Source organism: Accipiter gentilis, chromosome 9, assembly GCF_929443795.1.
Source record: "Accipiter gentilis chromosome 9, bAccGen1.1, whole genome shotgun sequence".
In the NCBI taxonomy this organism is placed as follows: domain Eukaryota; kingdom Metazoa; phylum Chordata; class Aves; order Accipitriformes; family Accipitridae; genus Astur; species Astur gentilis.
Window position 1 is genome coordinate 43,618,318 of NC_064888.1, and position 25,502 is coordinate 43,643,819.

The 25,502-nt window shown below is 40.8% G+C and overlaps 1 protein-coding gene across 35 annotated transcripts in view; it reads left to right on the forward strand.

Annotated features, from left to right (window-relative positions):
• The window catches only part of JAKMIP3 (Janus kinase and microtubule interacting protein 3), a 93,686-nt gene that overhangs the window by 32,179 nt on the left and 36,005 nt on the right, over positions 1-25,502 (forward strand). For 18 of the 35 annotated variants that reach the window (XM_049810744.1, XM_049810777.1, XM_049810745.1 and 15 more), the window contains 8 exons: positions 3,040-3,181; positions 5,701-5,900; positions 9,221-9,718; positions 20,577-20,792; positions 22,417-22,536; positions 22,990-23,136; positions 24,001-24,132; positions 24,649-24,684. In XM_049810744.1, the coding sequence (XP_049666701.1) occupies positions 5,766-5,900; positions 9,221-9,718; positions 20,577-20,792; positions 22,417-22,536; positions 22,990-23,136; positions 24,001-24,132; positions 24,649-24,684 (1,284 nt within the window). In that variant the 5' untranslated portion in view covers positions 3,040-3,181; positions 5,701-5,765. The remainder of the gene's footprint in view (positions 1-3,039; positions 3,182-5,700; positions 5,901-9,220; positions 9,719-20,576; positions 20,793-22,416; positions 22,537-22,989; positions 23,137-24,000; positions 24,133-24,648; positions 24,685-25,502) is intronic. The other 17 variants (XM_049810765.1, XM_049810766.1, XM_049810767.1 and 14 more) reach the window with 4 other exon arrangements.

Consider the following 25,502-nt stretch of genomic DNA (forward strand, 5'->3'; position numbering starts at 1 on the left):
GATAAGTGAATGGTGTATGTAATGAGTTTATTGGAGCTTTTATTCTCTGATGTGAAGTTGCTGTTGTAAATACCAGTAATTGTTGCTTTTTGCTGGTTTTGCCATCAAAATCGATGTTCTTGCAGGTGAACAGCAAGTCTGATTATATATCTTGGTTTACCAGAGATAAATCAACCTGCTCAATAATAATACACACTGCTCATACTGCATTTTAATCTTTTCATACTTAGAAGTTCAAGAGCCTGTAGGCTTCATTAGTTTGTTTTCATAATGTCTTTGAAACCAATGGAGTTTCATGATTGCAGATTATCTAAAGATCTTTGTATTGTTACTGATTATTCATTGATTTCCATAGAATAAAGTAAAATTACAATTAAACCATTGAAGTGAGCATTTGGTAGCACTGAAGCTCCTCAGTCCTAGGCTGACTTTCCTTTCCTGCCCTGGGAAGGATGGGGTCGGGTCTGTAAGCACAGAAGCGTTTGGTCCCGCTCTTGCTGGGAGGGGAAGCGGGAGCCTCCTGGGCCTCTGCAGGGATGCCAGTGAGGCACCTCCTTTACTGTCATTCTCGAGCATGTGTATTTTCCACTTCAGGAGAGACATGCAGGGCATCTCTGCTAGCCGGGGCAGCTGCCAGCAGCACCTGAGCTTTGGTGTGTCCAGGAACAAACCCAGCTGTAGCATCACGGATGGGCACTGACACTTCTTGACCAGCATTTCCATCCCCACGGGTTTCTAAATGCATGTGGGAAGGCTACCACAACCACTGCCTCGGCAGGTTCCTTCCCACTCTGTATGAACAAATGTACAATGAACGTAGCCCTTTTTTTATCATGAGGAAGGGGAAACGTACTCCTTTCTTGCAGGTCTTCCTCTGAGAAACCTTCCCTGCCTACCCCCACAGGTTTTTGTGCTGAGAAGCGTGGTGTGCAGAACAGTTTTCCATTGTTCTGCAGGTCTCACTGCTATTAGTTCATTTGTGCAGATAGACCATTACCAAGGCTGATCAATTTCCTATTATCTGGATCTCTTAATCCTTCGACGTTACTCTTGACTACATTCAAGCTTTATCATTATGTCCCTTCTCATCCTTAAAGATTTAATTGGAAGAGTCCTCAGTTAATTTCTGCATAGTTCTTTTTGAAGCAGGCTTGTTACTTTAAGTACTGGCAAGGGAGCTGATTTTTCTCTGGGAAAATCTCATTAAGGCTTCAGCATTCCAGTCTGGAAGACGTTTCCAACGTCAGCCCCTTTCCTACACTGTGCCACACTGTGGGATCTGAAAGTCAGTGACCTCCCCTTTCCTTTGTCACCTCAAACTTACCATGGGGTGTGTAGATGTGATCCACAGCTGAGCTTGCAGAGGAGAAAGTCTCCTGGCACTGGTGTCTGGGGAGGATGGGTGCCAGATACAAACAGTGACTTTGGCTAGTGAAGCCTTAGCAAAGCTTGGCTTAGGGTGGGCAACTGCAGCCTCTGGCAGGGATTCAGTTTACCACACTTGGGTTGCTTTTATGGGGTAACAGGGAACAGCTTGCTGATATTTCAGATCTTTAAAGGTTTTGCGGACTCGCATAGAGCAAACATTGCAATACAAGCCCATCTTTCTTGAAATAAGCTAACCAATTTTAAATTTTATTTTTTTAGTTGAGAAAACTCAGATTTAGGCAGATGCTTGGCATGAAATGTGTTGACTCATACAATTAAACCTTGGTAACATTTTAAACAAAAGCTTAAACACTGAAAGTATAAGGACATATAGTGCTACAGATCGACCTCGGACAGAATTCCCACCAAGTGAACTGTGCTTAGCAACCATTAGGTCCCTAGCTCTGCAGGGAAGGTGCCAGGATGGTGTGCTCCTCTGCGTGATGCTCCTGAAGGGGCTCTCTGAGACAATACCAGCACATGGTAGCAAAATTGTTGATGATCTGCTACTTGGATTCATAGGGATGCCTGGGGAGTGCGTGCGCAGGGTATCTGACTACTCTGCACTATCACCATGCACTGTCTCCCAGAAAATCAGCTGCTGGGCTTACACTTCTCCTAGCTTACCTCTAATAACATTTTTGCTTTTTGGTTTACTTGTATCAGTTCCTTAGTTTTATTTTCTGTAAGCAAACAAACAAAAATTCTTGTAGCCCTTGTCTGTCAAAAATAATCCTTCTGATTGAAATTATTCCCACAAATCCCTGTATAATTTAAATTATTATTTGTCTGGCATTCAAATGTAAGCAGTTAAAAGCTTGTATTAATGCTGCTTCTCATTTCCTCAGGTTGTGAAATAACCTGGCTCCACCTACTGCATGCATCGTTATAACATATCGTTTCAGAAAACAATCGTAATGTGCACAAGTGCTTCATTCATTGCAGTAGGTTGAATTCAGTGCCTGTGGCTACAGACTGCCCCATTTTTTTATTTCTAAAGAAAGATGGGTTTTTAAGACCTCCATGGTAGATCACTGATGTATTGCATCTTCTTACACAAAGGAGCAAGAATCTTAAATTGAAAGAACATCTGCTCCTGTTTATAGTTTTTTCAGGCAATATCTGTAAAGTTTTATTTATTTCTATTTTTTTTGACAAATCAAACACATTTGTACCTTCAAGGCTATAAACTCAAGCATCAGACTGAGAAACAACAGAATTAAGACTCTACTACCTTGGTTTGGTCAACTAATATCCAGAATTTTATTTTTTTCCCCAAGTCTTAGCCTCCCCACTCTTACCCTGATCCAGTGTAGATTTGTAGTGATTGCTTGTCCTACTTGATTTCCCCAGCTCTCAGCAGCTTTGCTTGGTTACTCCCAAACTCCAGCCACTTGTCCCAGATGCTCTCAGCCCTCTCCTAGCTTCATATCCCATTTATATATCCCCCTAGGCAGCTGCCTCCCTCTGCTCTTTTCTCCCTAATGGATGCAGGTTTTTGCTCTCAGAATTCAAATCAGGCTGTTCTATTATTATTATTATTATTATTATTATTATTATTATTATATTGTTGTTTTACTATCATCATATATTGTTATTTTATTATTACAGCTGCCCTGAACTGTTAAGCCTCTTTACTTGTGCTTGGACAGGGAGTAGTGCTGCTCTGTTGTGGTTTTGTCTATGAGTCATGATGAATAAACCAATGCGTTGAAGGTCATCGTCCAAAAAGATTGTTATCCACGTTAATAAGGTTGGTATGAACAAGGTTGGAAATATTTTCCCAAATTTGAGCTTTTTTTGTGTATTTTCATAGCATAACTTAAACAGATCTTTAAAACAAGGATTTACTTCAAACTAGAAATGTAGTGACAGTTAAAAATGAATCCCAGTAAGTTTTTGAACTGAGAAATACATGTAATCTCTTCAGGATATAGTTTTATCTAGGCAAGTCAAAGTTTTCCAGTAAGACATTTTTTCATTAGATTTCACTTTCTTCTGTAAATTTACATGTTGTTGTAAAATTCCCAATCTATTCTGCTGTTTGCTTTGAAACAGCAAAACCATGTTGTCCTCGTCAGAAGTTGGCCCAAGTCTTGTGTGAGAACTTTGGTGAAAGACAGAGCCTTTATACCACTGGATTTCATACCTCCTCTGTTACTGCAGGTTTTAGAATCATCCAGTTCTCTGAATATTACTTAGATCCTTCTCTTTGCTGATGGTGTTTCCCCACTTTGCATTACCATGAGCATGTATCTTTTGCATGAGCTTGTTAGCTGCTGCTCTAGGCATTTAATTCATGATTTCACTCCCATTATTTTTTTTCATAGACAATTTTAAAATAAACTTTGATAGTCAGCTTTGTCTAGAGAAGCAAAGGCAACTGTTTCTTTGTGTGTGTTGCTGTTTATCATTTAAATAGGAATGAACTGGGTTTTCACAGCCATAGTCTGTATCCACAGGTTGAAAAATTGCATGGGATAATTCTCAAGAAGCTTATGCAGCATCATGGGGATTCTCCTTCCGCAGTGCTTTGACAAGTAATGTTGTTATAAGAGAAGATCCTTCAGAAAGTATACAAAGTCTGAAAGAAACATCAGGGAAACATCCATAGTTAGGGAATAGAGCAGACAGTACCTATGTTCCACTGCTCCAGAGCTTAACAAAGTCTTCAGAACACAGTGTTTTGCCCAGATTTTCTTGTTGTCCTCAGGTTTCTATTAGATTAAACCTGTTCATGCTATTGATGAGCACTGAGTTAAATACCGATCTGAGAAAGAATTGACAGCAACCTGAATGCCCTCCTGTGGACTTGTTCAGCACAGAGTGATCGAGTGTATAATATTAATGGACTGTCTGTCTGCATCAACAGTTTTAAGAAATTAATCAAATGAAGTAAGGACAAACTGTGATACTGTCAGTCAAGTTCACCTCTGTGAAGACAACTCCCAGATCACAGGGATTTGATTTAATTTGATGAATAGGTGAATTATTTATTTTTACATAGAACTCTGACATTTTTCTGAACCATAGGATGGATGCAGCACAAAAATGACATTAACAGGTAAAAAAATACCATCTTTCTCCCTACCTTTATCTGTCTTTGTCTCAGATTGCAAATTCTTTGGAGCGAGTTTGTGTCTTGCTTTTAGGCTCCCTATGCCTGACAGTTGTACTAAGCTAGAGTATGTTTTTTGCAAGGATATGAGTTTTCAATAACTCCTATACTCTAACTCCTATACTCCTAACTCTAACTCCTATACTCTTAATAGTATTGATTGTAAAGGACCTTTGACTGTCATTGATAATATGACATTCTAAATTTGGCACAGTCTCTACAGACTTTAATAATGCTTACCCATTCCAGAATGCTGCTGTTTACTCTTGGGCAAAGTCTCTGTTAGAGAATCTTGAAATAAAAATCAACGAATGCATGTAGCTTTTAGTACTGCATTTAATATTACATGTTTTGCTGACAAATCTGAAGTTATCACTATAAATTGTGTATGTTGTATAGTTTATGAATGTGTTGGGATTAATGGATAGACATAGAGTGCAGGCTATATGAATTCTGTGAAGTTGGGTCCACTTTTGCCCGGTTCTCCACTGTTTAATAGAATAAATTTGCTTGACTCAGTTTTGTTTGCTTAGATTTGACTCAAAACCTCTTAGTGTGAGTAAAACTCCTACATTGTTACCACACTTAGATAAACCTATATAGATCTTAATTGCTGTTTTGATGGTACACCATACACTCCTGTATAGAAAGCTTTTGATGCTGGGTAATCTCTGCTTGCTTCTGCAGCTTCTTACTACTTTTTTTTTTTTTTTTTTAATTTTATTTTATTATTTGCATCATGAATATCTGAAAAGTATTTGTAGGAGACCAGACTTTTTTTAAAGAACATAAAAGTATTCTGCCTGTACTGAAAATAGTTTTCCCAGCTGTTGGTGTCTCCAAGCCATGACAGTGCCAGGGGATAGTGCTGGGACGTCCCGAACACCCACATCCTCTGCACTGTGTGAATTCCAGTGCAAATGAAGTGACAGAAAACATTTATAGTTTGTGATTTAAATCTTTTGCCTTATACAGGTGTAATACAAAATATTATTGCACCTGAGCTCTGTCCAGCCCTTACTTAATCCAGCTGGCTGTCATGTACCTTGTGCTTCCTAGAAATGTCTTGTGTCTCACCGTGTGCTTTGTGGGTATCTCATCACCTACCCACCTCCAGCACGCTGACAGTGGTTATGTGATTTCCCTCCTTCCAGGCAAGTAAGAAAATGTAGTGGGACAGAGGCAAGGACGAGAAGCCCCGAGCGAGCGCTGCCTCATCATGTCCAAGAAGGGCACCAGCAGCCGAGCTAGGGGGGAGAAGCTGGACGCCTTGGCTGCCTTGCAGGCTGCCAATGAAGAGCTCAGGGCCAAGCTCACCGACATCCAAATAGAGCTCCAGCAAGAAAAGAGTAAGGTGTGCATCTTTTCCTTTCTTTCCCCCATTGATTAAAATAAAGATAGTCTGTTGTTTCTGACCGCTAACCACTCTTTGCCCCACTTGTACCTGACTTGTACACGACTTCGACAATAAATCAGAGTGCGTGCACCTGGAGCTAGTCTTCTGTGGGAAACAAGAGGCAACCCCTTTATTGCAGATTTTTAAACTGTTCTCCTTGTATATATAATGTGCGTATGATACAAAAGAACTCTGGAAGCGAGGGTGCTTTGGTGGTGTGGCTCTCGGTGGGAAAGCTGAGCAGTGAGGATGGCCAGTCCCTAGGCAGGCAGGACTCAGCCGTGGGCAGCACGCTTGCTCCTGCCATCCAGGAAGAAATGAAGTTGAAAAATCACATAGCTAAATGCCAGCAAAAGATGTGGAAGAACAAACACCTGCTCAAAACAGATGGCATAATCATAGTGGTGGGCTGAAAGCTGTCTATGTCCTCTCTTTCTTCCACTACAACTTTTTCTAGTAAATATTTACCTATTTATGAGGACGGCTACATTGAGGGTTTTGAATGCGATTTTGTGTTATTCAGAAATTCCCTTTGCTGATTCTTCTCTTTCACATTTACACTAATTTCATTTGGATTTTATGCTCAAAATCCTTCAGACTGGCTGCTTACAATCTCCAGATGTACGGTAATAGGCCTCAGCTCTGCCTCCTGCTCTGATTGCCAAAGTTTAAGGAGCCACAGTTTCACCCTGAGCCTTTGAAGGAGTGGCAGCTGATGCAGCTTGAGCCTCAGCTTTAAGAGCTTTCAGCCATAGCCTTCAGACCACTTCTGAGTGAGGGCATGAAAAATTTATTTGCTTTTCCCTAATCCCCCAAACTAGTTTCTACTGATAAACTTTGGGGCTTTCTTTGGTTCCAGAATGTTAAGAGACATGCATTACCATGCAGGGGCAGAATGATATTCTGCATTTTTTCATTAATTTGCATCATTATTAGGCATTGTAGACTATGAATACAATTTTTAAGGAAGCTTCTAAGGGGGTGGTGGTGTGTGTGTGTATGTATATATACGTATAAATAGAACATCTATTAATCCTTTTGTTGTGAACCAGCATTTGCAGTTTTAAGACTGAGGACCCTGTTTTCCTTCTCCCTGTCCCCCCCAGCCACTTCTCATCATAGCTTCTTTTGAGTTTATGGTATGGTTTTAAATTGAAATGTCATTTGACCCTTCTGTGGTCAGATACAGTTAGTTATTTGTACTGAATAATTAATTGCTTAAAAAGCATCTGATAAAACACAATTGTTTGGGGCTTCACAGTAGCTTGCACAGAGCTTTTTATGTCTTGCATATGCATGTGTACACAGTGCAGTTTGGATCTGTGTGCCTGAGCTTGCAAAAATAATGGCTTAGCATCTGATTTCTTATGTATTCTTTTAGGGACGTGGTGTGAGAGCTTCTGCAGATATCTAGCTGAAGAATAAAGTCAAGACCCAGACTTACTCCACAAGATACTGCTTAATTCCTAAATGTGTATTATCTTAAACATTAGTCTGTTTGTAGAACCTATTACACACGCTAGCCTAGTTTCTGAGCCTACACTTCCCGTAGCATTTGGATATGGATGGTTAGTTCACCAAGAAATTTTGTGCTTCTTGCATAAATTTATGATACTTATTTATATTGTGTTAACTCATGCTTTTTAGGGCATTGAACTGAGCAAATTAAAGAGTCCATAAGATTGCAAGGGATTATTATTTAATTATAAAAATAGAATATGATGCCAAAATCAGCATTGGTGCCTAGACTTTCATCCTCAATATCAGTAATTTGCAAAATGATGGTGATACGTTTGTTTCTCTTTTTCTAAATATGCAGATATTTCCGATTATGCTGGATTCCAGTGAAAGAAAGGTCTTTTCTACAAATTTGTCAGGGTTTCTTTTTCTTGTTTTCACAAATTACTTTTTCCTTAGAAGAATTCTCAAAGTCTTCTGTAATATCACAGTTTTTTCTTTACACTTGCACAGTTTGGTTCTGCAGTGCAATCATTTGTGAGGCAGGCTTAGGCATATTCTTAGCAAGGAAACCTTATTGTGTCAACTGAGGAAGAAAAATGTATCTTTAGTGAACTGAATTGACCGGAACCTTTTTCCCAATAAACACTTAAGTAATTAAATACAATGTAACAAATACCCACTTCTTAATTTTAGCATTTCAATATGTGTACAGGCTGGTCTGATAAACACTGTAGGGCAGAAAAGACAGCAAACTGATGTGCACTCCCTGCCTCTGAATAAACCTGCCCAAAGGAGAGGGTCAGCTATGCAAACACTGCAAATGCTACTGCAAATACATGCTGGGAATATCTTCTAGTGCAATACCTGCCGTTATGCAGGAACCACTTCAATAAAGAGCTGAGGTGGGTCGTATTTTCCCCTAAGACACATGATTCTCATTTGTAGCCCAAAAATTCACTGATGACTGCCTGCCAACTCTGCCGGCTCTTCTGGGGTGTGTGTGCACATGTAACCTCCCAAGCAGGGCTGCCTAGTCCCTAGTGCAATGGACAATCATAGATGGGAAACTGGACATCAGTGCCTAACTCAGTGCAGTGGTGCACAGGCATAGCCACCCAGAGGACAGGTTGTATCTTAAGGGTTTTAGACATTGCCACTGTCAATTTTGATTATGTGGAACTACAGTAGCTATATCAACAACAAGGTGAACGCTCGTTAGTGCTTCTGGAGAGGATGGGTCTGTCAGGGCTAAGGCAGAGTTTTTCCCGGAGTATTTGTGGTAGATTTAGAATCGCTTTTACAACCCCGAGTACTCCTGACTGTGTTGCTAGATTAGCTGTGTCACTAAAGATCCCCACAGGTACCTGCCAAACCTCAAGTCCAATGACAGCTGTGACAGTACATTGAAAGTATTTGCCATAAATTGTAAAAAAACCTTTTCCCTATGAAAATGTTTTACAGGGGTTTGTAATGTGTATTTTCTTCACACAAAATTTTTCAAGAGAGGAAATTTCTCTTTTGTAAGGCTACAGCGTGAAGGCTCTGCGGCAGAGCTCAGTGACCCTAGTTTTACCCAGAACCTCTTTAAGAAAGCGGGGTTTAATATGTAATAAAGTATTTGATCACAAAGAATGACAAAATGCCAAATATGTAGTTCTGTGTGAGGTAGCACTACTTGACAGGGCTTTCACTCTAAGGTATAGACATACAACGTTAAGGTCTAATATTGTAAAGTGATCCGTATCATTTTTAAATAATATCATAATTTGTATTAATCAGTCTGTTGATCAAAAATACTTTTGTGGCTTTCCTTGTAGGTCAGCAAGTTGGAAAGAGAGAAAAATCAGGAAGTTAAGCAGATCAAAGAGCACGAACAGCATAAAAGTACAGTGGTGGTAACAGAGCTCAAAGTCAAACTTCATGAAGAGAAAATGAAGGAGCTCCAAGCTGTTCGAGAAGCACTTTTGAGACAGCACGAAGCTGAACTACTTAGAGTAATAAAAATTAAAGATAATGAAATCCAGAGACTACAGACCCTTCTCAATGCTGTACGCGATGGGGCTCCTGACAAGGTGAAAACGGTGCTGCTCACAGAGGCGAAAGAGGAGGCCAAGAAGGGGTTTGAAGTTGAGAAAATAAAAATGCAGCAAGAAATTTCAGAGCTGAAGGGGGCCAAGAAACAAGTGGAAGAGGCTTTAACTATGGTCATCCAGGCTGACAAAATTAAAGCAGCGGAGATAAGGAGTGTGTATCACCTGCATCAAGAGGAAATCAGCAGAATTAAGAGGGAGTGCGAGAGAGAAATTCGTAGACTGGTATGTGTTGCTATCTGCATCTATGTTTTTACTAACACGTTATTGATAGTAAGTAAATGAAAGTTCAGTGCTGGACTCAGATGAATGAGTAAGGATGGGCATTCAAACTTCTGGAGCTTGCTTCAAATCTGTTTTACATTTACTAGTAGAGATGTCAAAATGTTTTTTAAAAACTATTAGGATGTGTTGTAAGGAACTTTTTTGTCCATGTCAGTACCTATTGATATTGTTCACATTTCAGATATCAGGAAGAGGCCTTGGGTTACTAGCTGGTTAGGGGAAAGCTACAAAACAGTTATGTTTCTTGGCACATGCCTCTATTTCCCCACCTTTTGTTCCTTGCTGATGCACTGTGGTCCCTCCTTTTCCTTGCCTTTGCTAGTTCCTGTAAACATCCCATAATGAGCTTTACACAAGCCCCAGATGCTTTTTCTTCTGCATCCCATAGTGAGTCCTATACCTTGTAGGCAATGACCCTCTTCACTCTGCAAGGTGTTCAGGAAGGAGCTCCTCTCTGTGACCCACCTCAGTAGCTTTCTCCCAGGACAGGCACTGGTGCTCCTCCTTGGGTGGCCCCGTGAGCAGCGACCCAGCACACTCCCCGCCTCAGCAGGTCACTGGGGTTCCTCACCCATCATTGCTCATCTGATCCTCACTGGGTCTTTGTGTGTGCTGATCAGCCTTCAGTTACCGAATCGAACCATTTGAGTCTCAGGTGCAACAGTTTGAATCTCAAAGGCAATAGCTACATGCTTACGGCTTTGGAGTATTCCTCCAGTGTGTCTGGAAACTTGTTAGAGAGGTTAAAGTGGATCATGTTGCTTGGAAAAGGAGAGAACTCCCTGCTGGAGGGAGCTGCCTCCAAGAGGGAAGTCTTTGCATAAGAGCCTGGCAGGCCACCAACACTTTCTGGGTTTTAGATGATTTCTTCTCCACTGCCATCTCAGACGCTTGCCTTACAATTCACACAGTCTTGTGAGTGCACAGCTGATTTGCAAGACTGTATCCCTTAGCTGCTGCTGCCTTTCCCAAGGACATGGGAACAAATGTAATACCCATACTCTTGTGATGCATATTTTGGGTCTTGGCTCAGTATTTATTTGAAGTTACCATCTTTTTGTGATTGCCATGCTTTCTCGTAGCATTCAGTGTCTCAGTATAAACTCATCCATGTCTCTTCTAAGTCATTATCCCTTAACTATTATCCAAATACTCAAAAAAATTAAAAAATGCACAATCAGCTTGTAGACTGGCCCCAAGTCAAAGCATGGCAGCATAGCCATGTTTCAGTGAATGCTCTGCAGAACCTACCCACCACAGAGCTGGTACAGCATCATCTGTGTCCTAACAAACCAAAGTGACTGACAGCAACTGAGACACCATGCATTGCTCCATTATTCAGTGGAGAGCTACATACCCTTTATTTAATCACCCATTCTCTCAGACTTCAGGCTGGGATTTTTTTTCCCTCATAGATTATTTTATTTTTATGAAGAGGATATTAAAATAATTTATAACCAACTGATCTATTGATACTTTTCAAATATCCTGCAGTGTAAGTACTTTCTTCTCTAAATATACATTACTAGATGCATTGATTTAATACATCAGAATGAAAGGATGACTAATGTACATCCTAAATAAACTTGCTGCATTACATGAAAAGTCCACATTAATGGCCTCTAATGTAGAAGCTATAAAATAAATATGTTCTTAATTATAAGGAATAGAGTGGTTTGATGTTCTGTTTTCTAAATTGCCTTTGAAAATCAAACTTTTTTAACTCCTGCTAGAAAGAATCAGATTATCTAACTGTACTAATTAAATTACATGATGCCATCATTTTACCAAGCCCTGAGTGCTTCCTGAATGACTTTAAGTACTCTCAGCTCCATTGACTTCACTGTAATTGATTTCAGTGGGACCTGTTGGCTCCTGGCACCTTGTAGGGGAGGGCCCTGCCATTTCAGGGGGGAAAGGCTGGTGCCATGTTTTATGATAAAAGCTCTCCTCTCTATGAAAAAGAGGCAGTTCTCAAAACACTTAAACTATTACTGAAAACCAGTGCTTTTTTCCCTTTTTAAGATAGAGGGCATCAATAAAGTACAGTCATTGAGCCTCACTGGGGTTGCAATGAGATAGAAACACAGAATATCCTGACGTGAGCGCGTCCATCCATCCAGCAGAGCAATAGGATTGCACCTTCATGTAACGGCTGTGGCAGACATCCAGCCCTGAATTGTTAATGGATTCACATCAGGATTTTAAAAGCTCTGTGATTCATGTACAATGCATTATTTAGTCATTTTAATCAAGGGGGAAAGTAACCTTTGAGAAAATTATGATTTCACTCCTAGAAAAATACTACTTTTTTTGTTTAGTTAGAACAGAGAAAGACAAGTTGTACTCATTCTTGTTTAGCTTTGCAATGATGTGAAGCCCTTTAACATTAAGTAATTTTTTGAGGTTATTTATCTCTGATAGGTACAGTTTTTCATTTGCAAGTCAAGTATATCTATGCGGGCTTAGCTTATGGAAAATACTTCCATACATAGTCAGAAAAAAATTGTTTTAAAAAGGTGAGTTAGTACTAATCCATTATTCTCCTTTCAAATTTAAACAACTTTTTTTTTTCTTTATTGGACAGACAGGAACACATTTGTTGATGTCTCACTTTATACGTTTGGAAAAATATTAGATGGCCTTTAAAGTAACAGATGTGGTAGGAAGACAGAGCATTATGCAAAAAGGAACTGTACAGCCACCAAATTTACTTCAAGCAAATTGGAGTTTATTTTGGTCTTCAGCATCATCCTCTTTTGTGAGATTTTGCCAAGGAAGATGCAGGGCATATATATGCTCAGGCTTTCAAAATAACCAGCTCTACTATAAACCTTTCGATTTTGTTGAGTTACTACAACTTTGAAGTTAAATTGTCCTAACAAGCTAAACCCAGTGCCAGTGAATGAACTTTGTCCTCACCAGGTTTCTAAGGGGAATCCCTGCATTTTTGCCCTCTTCCAGAAGAGATCTTGGTGAAGGCTCAGCTGCACTGTAGCCTCTCAAACCAGCTGTGCCTACCTGTGCACTCTACTGATCTCCAGCAGCAAAACTAAATTCAAAATATAATTGTGGTCAAAATGAGACTTCCAAATGCAACTGCAAGCTGGGTCCTCCCCAGCTTGCACTCTCGTGCCAGGACATGTTTTCAGTAGACCCGAAATAGAGAGCAAACAGGCTGTTAGAGTAGAGGGGTAATATTTGCAGGTGGTAATTTTGGTAGTTTTGCACTACGGGCACTCAGAGGCTTGCAGATTGTAACAGCTAGTAAGGTCTAATCTCTCTTTAGAAACAGTTCCTGCTTAGTACTTACCAAATAAAAATTCCAGCTATTTATTCTAGTTATTTTTCTGGTGCCAGGGTAACTATTACTCGTTGATGCCAATGGCTTCAAACTAATCCCATACAGCATGGCTGAGCGTCTTTCAGTTCTGTGAACAGCATAAGAAACGAAATAACGTGTTTTGCAAAAGTGTATGTTCAAATTATTCTGGCCTCATGGCTTCTGTTTGCACATATGGCTTGTGCTGTTTGTGTCTGTGAAGTCTGAGTGTGACGCTCTCTAGAGAAGTACAACTAACCTAGTTAAGCTATCCTTGGCTCAGAAGCTTAAGAAACGTGAATGTGAAAGATAAAAGTCCCTTGCAGATGGTAACAAGTAAGTATGGCAATGACTTCCTTTCTAAAGAATTTCTAATTTTAGTAAACTTTTTTAAATTTTAATTTGTGCATTTTAAAACATCTTAAAATACTACACAAATGTATTTACATTCGTATGGTCTCCAACTAATAACAGCACACCATGTCTTAGTGTGTGCATGTCCAGGGAAAACGGCCCTTCAGTCAGGAGAATTCCCTGAGATCAACTGGCCTTGAATTTTGCTTAATGGGGACTAAACTTCAGTGCGGTAAAGAGCATTTAAATTTTACTTAAATGTAGATTGATCAGAAAGGAGAAGTGATGAACAGCAATGGCCATTGCAGCCTCCCTTCCCCCTGTCTCATTTATAAGGAGACTAAAAAAAATTCAGGAATACTAAAGAAATGAGATTTGTTAGAGACTGGAAAGTGTTTATTTTTAATTTAAGATAAACTTTAGTTGATGATGACTACCAAAAGGTTTAATAGCCTGCTCTAATACCTCTTGTAAGACCATTGTATGTTGAGACCTTCATGGCTTCTTTATAGTAATGCAGCACCACAGACAAAGAGGAGATCAATCTTTTCAGTATCGCACTGAACCTCTATGTTTACAGGCACTTTCCTGAGATTTCTCTGTTAGGCAGTGGTAGATCAGTGAAAATGTCTGATTTAAAGGATGGTATCAGATGAAAAGTGTAGGAAGCTGACTTTTTAAATATTAATTATATTGGTGATTGATTTAGTCTTTATCTTCTCCCTTTTATTCCCTTCTGTGGTGAAAAATTACCATATTTGGTATCACAAAGGTATCTTAGCAGTCATCCTGTACTAAAAGGTAGACAAATTATTCAAGGTGAATAATACCTTCTTGCAAATGTGGGTGTTTTTCATCATTTGTGGTTTGAACCTCATTTACAACAGTATTTATTCCAACTAAACCTGTACTACTGAAGCATGTTATTGTATATTAGAAGCTATACAACATTACTTCTACATTTTGGAGGGTCAATAAACCTCATAGTTTTGAGTTGTTCCTTTTGTGTCTGTCAGTCCAGTTCTTAAAAATGTTTCTCTCTACGGTCCTAAACAAGAAGTTTGCTCTCTTCTGTGCTGTAACCATGTCATTGTTGTGCTACAGCACACCTAACACGGTGCTTGGGCTTGGGGCTCCTGTACATCTGGAAGCACTTTGAAACTGTTGGCACTGGGTGTGAGGTTTCTGCTCTCAGCAGTGTAGGTCTGAGACACAACACACTTCATTTTATGGCATTTACTAGTGGCACTGAATAGTTACACTATCCTGAGCATGAGGGAAGTATGATGTATGTTTGAAGGCAGAGCAAAACAGGGGAATGCAAAATAGGACAAGTGTAGGAAAAATCTTTGAATCTTTATGTGCAATTATTTCTCCCATCCAATGTACTTTACTCTTCAAATATACTATTATGATTATTTAATTCTGTTAGAATTTTTGCTACAAACTCTGCAAGTTATTATTAATTGAAAAATCTAATCTGATTAGTAATTTTTTCAATATATCTTAATATAAATCCAGAACTATCTAGCAATTTGACATGAGTAGCTTTACATATAACACTACCAATTCTATGTACTGCAATTCACACCTCACACTCCAAAAGGAACCAGTTTTCAGAAACAAAAGCCTTTAGTCACCTAGGAAAGAAATTTTTTGGTTATTTATAGCCTGAGTGGGGCAGCAAATTACAATTTGACCTGCACCACTTAACCTTTCTATGCTTAACAGCTTGAGACCACATCTGTCTCAACATTCTTCCAGTGATTTCAGTGGAATTATAGTGATTTGCAGGGTACTAATAAGGGTCTCAACCCTGCCCATCAGTGGCAGTCGTTCCAGCTGGTGAAGCTGCCGGTGAGGCAGCCGCAGTGCTCAGGTCCAAGAGCCTGTTCCTGGGGAGCATCGGGACCTGGTGTGATCATCAGCCCCGCACCGTGGGCTGCTCTGCTAGAAGAGTGGTTTGCCATGTCACCAGGTCCTGGGTAGTACGTGACTGTGTGTAACAGTTGCTGTAGCATGTTAACTGTCTGGAAATGGGCATATTACATTTACTGGGTGTCTTATAAACATTTTCTGTTTGGTTAAGTATAACTGGGATTTAATCAGTTTGAAACTGAATCCTTCTTTGGCCACAGTTGTAGCAGAATCACATTGCAGAATGAAGTTTTTGGTAATACATATTACATGTGTCCTTGTTTAACTGAAAACAGATGACATTGTCTCCTCACATCTGACAGTTTGGCAAGGTTACTGCAACAATGGTCATACACTACTGACAGTGTTCACCTTTTGATGAGGATTAATTCTGGAAGAAGATGTGAGAGGAGAAGTTTCCTGGGTGATCCTGGGAGGTACCTCTGCATGATCAACCGCAGCTACTGCTGTCCTGCAGGACAGTGGTGCTAGGGCTATGCCCGACGGCTTCCAGGTGCAGGTGGTGGCTGCCAGTGTGTAAGGGTTGCTTAACTGCTTCAGAAGAAACAATGAGATAGCCACAGGTTTTTTTTCTAATGTCATCTAATGATGACTCTAAAAAAAACCCATGCAACCTGCAGGATTCAGGAAATTCAGAGTTTAGAGAGTGTATTTTCACCTCACAGCGGAGCCAAGCTGAGCACACAAGGCTACCAAAGCACCCAGCCATGCTCCCCACAATGTCATGCCCACCCCACCTCTCCTGCACTGGGCCATGAACGCACACAGTGAGCCAGTCGAATGAGCTGCCTTGGCAGAAAATTTCCATGAAAGTGAAAAAGAACAGTTTTCCCATGGATCAATATGATGACCCAACTTCTCCTGTCATATGAGCCAGCGCTGGCATAGAATTTGGGAGGGAGAGGCATAGTGTGGGACCACCTCTTCTGGTGGGGGCTTGCTCTTGTATCACCACTTAACTGGAATGAGAAATTATGCTCTTGACCTGCTGCTCATTGCAATGCCTCTAGCAGCAATGTCAGCATGAAATGCTCTCGGCTTTCATCTCCTCCCTCAATGATAAGGGAGATGCATCAGTTTTTGGCCCCACTCTGCCAAGAGGATCAGTAAAATGGGTTGGGGTGTTCCTGGGAGCCACAGCGTGGGTGTGGGAATGACACCAGTGGCTGAAAGGAGCGTTTTGCTCTTCTAAAAATACTTCATGTACTTTGCAATGTGCAGCTTATTATTGCAATGTAGATTGTAATGTATATTGTAACAAGATGTTACAATAGTGTGAGAAATGATTACACTTTGCATTTTGTTTTTCATCGGTACTGAAATAGGGAGAACTTTCCTTGGTCAAAAAACCAAAATCTTAGCTTGCTCCTGTATTGTATCAGCTGTGTTCCCATCATTTTGCAGTGGTGGGGATTGATGCAGATTTGGTGCTGCAGCGTTGTATGACAGCCTGACTTAGATGTGTAAGCATGTTAGTGGAGTTTAAATGCCTTGAGTTAGGAACATTAACAAGTCAGCCGTATCACTCTGCAGGTATGCTACCACCACCCCCCAAGCTATCTGTAAAACATAAGTCATAATAGTTGATATAAATGTGCAATATCAGAACACTGGCTTGAATTACTCTGTAGAGTATTTGGGAAAAAGTGGTTAACTTAATCCAACTGCCTGTTGCTGGTGAGTGATATCTATCACCAGGACAAAGGGGCAATTGCATTTATTTCTTTGAGACCCTTAAGGAAAACAATAGGAAAATGGAGAGGGAAGGTGAACGTAAGCAGCACTGCATGCGAAGCAGACATCCCCTTCTGCCAGCCTGTGTACGTGAACCCCGTCTCTTGGGGGGTGATCATGCCGGAGGGTGACTCCATCTCCTTTCATGTGGGCCCTCTGTTGTCAGCGTGGGTGATGGGGGCCTGGCAGTTCCGTCCCCTCTGCTCCTGAGGGCCAAGGCCCAGGGCAGATCTCCTCACGTGTCCTAATTGCTGGCTCTGACACCATGCCCGTGGGGAGATGCGTTTGTCATGTAACAGCTCCAGCTGGACAGGGGCTTCTCGTTTGCATTTAAAACCATTGCTTACGAATGACTGGCTTTTATCCACCATGCGCTGGTAGCTTCAAAGGCAAATTTCTGGGGCATGCAGCCGTGCTCCTGATGGTGTCTGTGAATTTTTAGAGCTGCAAAGGCCTCAGGAACATCGCAAGGAGAAATTTCCTAACCTGGGAACCTACATGTTGATTTTACAATTGTGACAGAAATAACACATTTTAAAAGAATCACACAGCTTAAAACCAGCTGCATGTCAGACCATGATAGGCATCGCACTGGGTAGCAGAAGGAGGGAATAACAAATTTAACTTTGCATGGGATTATGTTTGCATAATTGGCATCAGCTGTGCTCACGGGCTGGTTATTAATTAGCACTCCCACATAAATATTCATCCCAAGTCGAGGCAGCCTGCTAGAACTAAAGTGGGAGTATCCACGGCACGGCACAGGGCATCCTCTCAGGTGGTTGGATGCTGCGCTCCTAGGCGCTGACGCCCTTTGCCAAGCGCTGCTGGTGTCTGAAGCCATCAGACACACGGGTGGGGAGGAGGAGTCCCACCGGTCCCGCACCCACCGCAGAATGAGGCCGGTCTGTGCGACAGCCTGGTGGGGTGCGCGCCTGGGGACCCGCACCTCTTCCAGTGAGTTGCAAGTTGTTTCTTGTCTTTACGTTTTCTTAATGTTACTGATGCTAGGAAGAAATGTGCTAAATAATATTTTTTAGTGAAATGCTTCCTTCAATTTGTACTATTTTTACAACATTGCTCTTTAATAATGGGCTGCAAATATCAAACTGTTATGTGTATTTCATGAATGTGAATTTAATCATATGAGGGGAAATGTGAATACTGATGTTTCCTTTGTTGCTTATGAAGATTATCTTTACATTTTTTTCTGGAAATCAAACCGTTAGTGAAATACTGTGAAACATTTCGTGTTTTCTCCAGTTTCTTTGTTCCTCTGAATTTGAAGTGTTGTCTATATTGTAACATGTCTTTGTTTTCACGTAAATTGGGATCAACTACCCAATATTCTGCTTATTTTAAACAAATCATCATTTGATGATGTGTTACCTTTTCATCTATAGATCCATTTAAATTTCTACCTAGTTAGGTGTTTAGCAGAAGGACCTCGGGGACATCTCTTTGTTTCATTCAAAGTTAGTAGACCATTGCCTTAGTGGAAGTTATTGAAAGCACCTTTAATAAAATGGCACCCAAAGTACATTTAATTTGCTCCATCTTGCCAAAAGAATCTAAATTTTGCATAACCTTGAAACACAGTTTCCGCGCAGGTATTTATGAGTTGTCCTACGTTGTCTTTTGTCAAAGGCTGGCTTTTCCCCCAGGGACGATGTGGGATCTCTCTGGCCTTGTAGCTTGGTTCTTCCTTCCCATGGCTACTGAAGAGCAGGACCGCCCTGGGCAGTGCGGCCCCTCAGGCAGCATCTTGGCTCTCACTTATGGCTGGAGCTGGAGCCGCCGAGCTTTGCCCATGCATGGGGATGGTGATGGGGTGATGGGGTGGTGGTGAGCCCACCCTGGCCTGGGTCCCGACGCAGCCTCCATGCTGTGCAACAGAGGGGCATCATGCCCCAACCCACTGTGTCCTCTCCTCCTTCTCAGCTATGAAGCTGTAATCAACCCCTCCACCCCAACACACCTAATGGAAGTAATTTCCTGATATGTTGCTGGGTGTGTGTAAACTGCTTTTTCCCTGGGTGGGCTGTTTTTGCAGTTATTGGAAAGAAAGTGCTTTTAGTGATCTTTTAATTCACAGTGTCATTTTTTTCCAGGTTTACAGACAAAGCTGTCAGATAAAAGTATCAAACGCAGTTCTCACAAGGCAAAATGTTCTGATTTCAAGCAGGCCACGTTTTAAAAACTGATCATTTAAATTAAATGTGTAAAGCCTCAAAAACTTATCCCAAAAATCCAGATCGACAGACATTTTAGGGAATGTATCTGATTTCTTTCTTTCCATAGAACCATTATTTGTAAGCACATTTGGCAGCCCTGTGGCGTGTGAGTGCAATTAATACTTTATATTCATGTATAATGTATATGTATGCAATCCAGCTGGGAAGAGCCTGAGATTCTGCTGCAGTGTTGTACATCATCGCAGGCACAGAGGAAGATCTCGGGCTGTGCTCAGTAATTTTTTGTTATTAGGCAGGGCACAGGCCGTCCTTGTCTGAACTCTCTAAACAGACTCCAAAGGTCTGATCCTGGCGTAAGCCATGGCACATTCACCCAGCCTGCATTGTGAGCCACCTCTCTGGCCCCTGCACACCTTCGGGCACAACACTCCACACCGCTGAATGTGGCTCAGCTCCATATAGAGGGAGGCTTTAATTCCACATTAGCATTTGGAAAAAATATCCAGAAAATATTCCTAGAGCGCCTGCAAATTCAACGTGCCCAGTCCAATGGTGATGAGCACGGCTCTCTGAACTTCAGTGAGAACAGTGCAGGCAAATAGGAAAGAAGAGAATTAGAGATAGCCGGACATTTGTCATTTAAGCACTTAATGATTTGGCATAATGTTTATTATGCATAAGCAAAACTTTCATGGAAATGGCATAATTAAACAAATTGCTCACATGGGAGACTTTTGGAAAAAGAATTAAAGAAATTGATATTCCTTTTATATTTTGAAAATTAAAAGGATATTCAGGTTTTAATAGTTTTCTTTTAAAATCATGAATCCAAATTTTCAAAAGACGATGTCCAAGCAAAATGCTGCAAAATCATTAAAATGTTTAGGTGAACTAATCCAAATTGTGATATGAATATTAGGTTTTAATTTTTTTTAAGGTATTCTGAAATGGTGCTAAGAGTATGGGTTATTTCCCAATCATTTTAATGAAAAAAATCCTGCTGAAAAGAGCGATTTCATTCTGGGTGGCCCCCAGAAGATGAGTTATATTCCTGAGTTGGTTAAGTGATTCAGTTCGTATGTTCACTGTCAAATATTCATTGCTGTTCTATTTCCAAGAGACCGTTGTTGTATTTTCTATGTTGAGGGGTGTCGGCTCTGTGCAACTGTTCTCTGGCCGCGTTTGGGGTCATAAGATGCTCTGTTGTTGTCAAGCCGCTGCCTGCCTGTGTGATTGTGTTCTGTTCTCCTTGTAGATGGAGGAGATTAAGTTTAAAGACAGAGCAGTCTACGTGCTGGAGAGAGAGTTAGGGGTTCAAGCCGGGCATGCTCAGAGACTGCAGCTCCAAAAGGAGGCTTTAGATGAACAACTTTCCCAGATCAAAGAGTCTGATCGGCATCTGAGCAGCCCCAAGCGGGAACTTCCTTATGCAAGTGGTGCAGGAGACGCTTCAGATCATTCGGGAAGCCCCGTAAGCACTTTCACGTGGTTTCACCTAAACGAACGAGCAGACAGAGTGACAAAATGGCACAAAGTGACAGAATCTTGATGAGTGCACCCTCGAGCAACAGCTTTCCCATAGCCGTGCAAGGGGAAACCCCGAGGCACTGATCTCTTGCTCTCATTTGTTAGACAAACCTTCAAGATTTAAAACCAAACCCTGTTATGGGAGAGCTTTTGCATTTTTGTCGTTTTGTTTTCTGGTTTGTTTGGTTTGGTTTTGTTAGCAGGGTGAAATTTTTCTGTTCTTTTTCTCTTCCTTTTCCTCACTGTACCATACTTCTGCCACCTCCTTAGTTTGACACTTTGACACAATTTTGCCAACAAATGATGCAAATGCATTTCTAACCAAGTAATGTATGTATGCTAGCTTTCGGAACTGCTAACAATGGATTTTGTGAGCAGATGTACAAGGCCAGTTAACAAAGGGAAATGGGGGAAGGTAATTGGTGCATGAAAGCACGGGAAATCCCGCAGTCCTCCCAGAACACCGCTGCTAGCTCAGATTTTCGTGCTACTAAGTGCTCTCGCTTTCAGTGGACCAGAAAGTGAATTAAATACCTGCTAACCTATTCTCTCCTTTTTCTTTTCTACAATGAAATATCCAGAACATTAAATTTTAGCCACTCTTTCACAATGGCTTTTTTTAATATAACTATGGCACCTTTCTGCTTTTGCCTTAATTTGCTAATATTAAAAAACCCTTGGTTAATTGACCTCATATATCTGACGTACACAGATTTTCTTCATTGCTGATTCTCATCAAGATTTCTTTTGCAACAGCCTTAATTTTCTCAGTAGAAGTGTAAATACTTATATATGAGCAAACCAATCTATTTTATTCTTTGTCCCAAGCCTCTCCTGCACCTGTTGAATGAGGAATCCTAGACCTCCCAAAAGTGCCACCAGCACTATGGACACTAATTTGCTTGTTTCGATTTGTACTCTACTTCTACCAAACACCAGAACAAGTCCTAGAGAAGGGGAAAAAGTCTGTCACACTTGTAAATAGATGTAACTTCTCTCTGATTCTGAACAAGAACACATCTACCTATATTTCTATTCATTTATAATTTGATTTAAGCATTTTCACTCAGATAAAGTGCTACCCCTTTGGCTTTACAAGTGACCCTTTAGAACCCAATAAGGGCCACAGCTTTATGGAAGAAGAGCTTATGCAATGGTATAATTGCATGGATTTTCCCCATTTGTACTTCAGTATTTTTAATATAATTTTATTATAACAAAGTCCTCAGAGTGGGTGATGTGTCTGAAGCACTCAGTTCAACAGTGGCATACATTGGAAACATTGCCTTAATTTTTTATATTTTCTAGTTCCAAGTTTACCATTTGTGACTTCATATTTGCATATACATACTTCTGCATTTGCATACTTTGTTACATTTTCACTCCTAACTTTCTGTTGGTCTCATCCTGCACCTTTCAGCGGTCAGTTAGGTTACATAGGTTATACACTCTGCCGTATAATGTTTTGAAATGTTTGGATTTGGGATAAGAAAAAGTTTGAGCTTTGAAAAATATTGATATTGCGTGTACACTTATGAACAGTTATTTGCAGTTGATCTTTGTTTTAGGAACAGCAGTTGGATGAAAAGGATGCCCGGCGTTTCCAACTTAAAATCGCTGAGCTGAGTGCCATCATCAGAAAGCTGGAGGACCGGAACGCACTGCTGTCAGAGGAGAGAAATGAGCTGGTGAGTGCAGCGGCAAAGCATGGCGGTGACTCTTTGTGGATGTGCTGCCATGGCTGTGTCTTGCCCCCAAAATATCAAGATATTTTCTCCTGTGCTATTTGGAAATCATTGCAGGAGTAGCTGCCTCCTCCTTAAACTCTGTATTTGGTGGTATGCCACATCACACTCATCTTCACTTAGATAACAATAAAGTTTTAAGATGGCATTAGCTGGAATGATTTTTATTTATTTTTTTTAAATAAATACATTCCCCACATGGTACACTTGTTGCACAGGTTGAATACCTCATAAAGGAGGAACAATCTGTTTCCCATGGAAAATACCAGGAGGTTTTGATCAATTCTGCTTTGCATTAGGAGAAAATATAGACAGTGTGACAGTTAAAGAAAATTATTAATATATTTGACGAAAAATAACAGCTCCAGAGGTGTTCATTCTCTCTTAATCTTCCAGTTAAAACGTCTTAGAGAAGCTGAAAGTCAGTATAAGCCCATTTTGGACAAAAATAAACGCCTTAGCAGGAAGAATGAAGAATTGTCACATGCCTTACGTCGAATGGAAAATAAATTAAAATTTGTAACACAAGAAAATATAGCAATGGTAAGTATCTGTATGCTCCAGAGAGAACATGTAATTTAGTGCTCACGGGGCTGATGAAGTCAGGCATTGTCCCAAACTTGCAAGTTTAATAGGAAACTTTCCCCTTTCCAGTGCTCGCTGAGATGTTCTGCAGTCCACTACTGAGTGGTTTGTGGCTAGAACCTGTTTTGTTTTAACTTTAAAAACAAATAGTTTTGAAGAAAAGAGAGCGTGTGAGCTTTGCACATTTTGATCAGGAGATTGTTCAGTCACTGGCTACTTAGTAATGTGAGCACAAGTCACCCCACCTCACTTTGGACTTTTGTACCAGAATCACTTTGTAATCACTAGGAAAGCGGCACTTAACGACTCTTCCCTTTTTTTATTCAATTTAATCTTGTTAGTGGGCAATAGCAGGTAGCAAGTAGCTGTAGCATTGCATGAGTGTAGCAGGGCCAAGGTCATCCCCATGGGTCCTGCAGCTCTGGGACTGCTGCAGATCAAAATGAATGAGAGCAACCCAGAGAGAAGTGACATTGTTTTCAGCTCTCTGAATTCCTTCTCCTGCAGGAGAAAGCCACACAGTTCTTGGCAGAACTAAAGAGCAGGTGCAGCTGAGCTGCTGCTAGCCCCCATCTTTGGTGCGAAGGCCCCCCATGCCCACTGTCCTCTCTGGTGACCATGAGCTTCACGCAGCAGTCTGAGGAGCAGGAACACCCAGCGTGTTTGCACTCTAGATGTAACGCTCAGCAAAAGCAAAGCAGGACAGCTGCCAGAACAGCCATTAGATTAGATGGATCGCTAGCTGTAAAGGGAAGGCTTGTGTACTGTCCTTTGGCAAAGCCTTCTGATCACTTCCTCTTCTGCCATGTGGGTTTCTTGTAGAGGCAAAGAGCAGGAACAATAAGGAGACCAAGCTCTTTAAATGACCTTGACCACAGCCAGGAAGAAAGAGAAGTTGATTTCCTGAGACTCCAAGTTATTGAACAGCAAAATATCATTGATGAACTCTCCAAGGTAAGATGTAATACTGCTGCTGTTATGTGGGGTTGACTGAGGCCAGAGCAGAACAGGAAGCCTAAGTGAGGGGTGGTTGGGTTCTGTGAACTAACGGGCATAGCTTGCATCAGTGGGACATGGTAGGCATTTCTATTATTACTAGTAAATGAACTGAATATAAGTTATCTGTGGTATAGTATTTGCAAAAATCCTTCCAATCTACATTGCACTTGTATGACAGAACCATTGCAGCATGTCCAGTAGATATGCTGATGGCCAGATCCTGCCCCTGCAAGAGAAAATGTTAGAACTCCTTTAGCTGGACACAGCGTCAGGGCTAAAGATTACTGTGTACAAGGGGGGTGTTCTGCAACGTTGTGTTTGAGTTTTTGCCTCTTTGTTAACATGTTCTCAGTCTTTGGAAACAGAAAATACTGAAATCATAATACTCCTCAGGGAAATACCTTCTTTTTTTTTGTTGGTGGGGGTTTTTTTAAGTCTGTACACTCACATTATTTCATTCTTTTTCATTAGACCCTGGAAACTGCTGGCTATGTGAAGAGTGTCATGGTAAGAACGACATCTTCATCCTTATCTTTGTATACTTTAAATTGCTGTTCATGACAAGCCTGCGTGTTATAATAAAATTTATTATCGCTTACATCTCCATTAAGGCAGCAAGCTAACGCAGTATTTTGCTCAGCGTAGATGTTGTCAAAGGCCATATCAGCAGAAGTTGTTCACCAGAGAAAAATGTACCAATAGTGGAGAAGAAAGCTCTGGTGAGAGCAGAAAGCTTTTTTTTCCACTACTAGGATGACCTCAGAGGCAAAAGTCAGTGTGGTCACCTTGTCCTGATGGCCGATAGCGAGCATCCCTGATCTCCGGGACAGCTCTGCCACATTGGAATTGCATTTTTTTTTCAGTCGGATAGCCACTAGCTTTGTCTCACCCATACTGGCATGTTCTCAGTCACTGCCCTTGCTCAGCTCATCCCTTTGTTATTATCGGTAAAGATTTTGTGAAGTTAAGCCACTAATATGTATTGATAAAATGTGTACTGTTTTGTTCTTCATTGCCAAATGTGCAGCAAAGCTTGTGTTGCTAAGCAAAACAAGTATTTGATTTTGTTCTGCTGCTTATGTTAGGATTTGCCATTGGGCTGATGGTAGTGGCACATCATCTGTGTCCCACAATGTCATTGCATCCTTTAACCAAATGGTTAAAACGAAAGATTATAGGGGTTTTCCCTTTAGAACTTTACCCTCTGCAATCCTGGACTTTGCCTGTATTTGCAATCCAGAATAAAGGAATTTTTTTCAGTACTATAAAAAATTGACACAATTCTATGAAGAGTGTCATAATTTCCACTGAACATAAAAATTTGC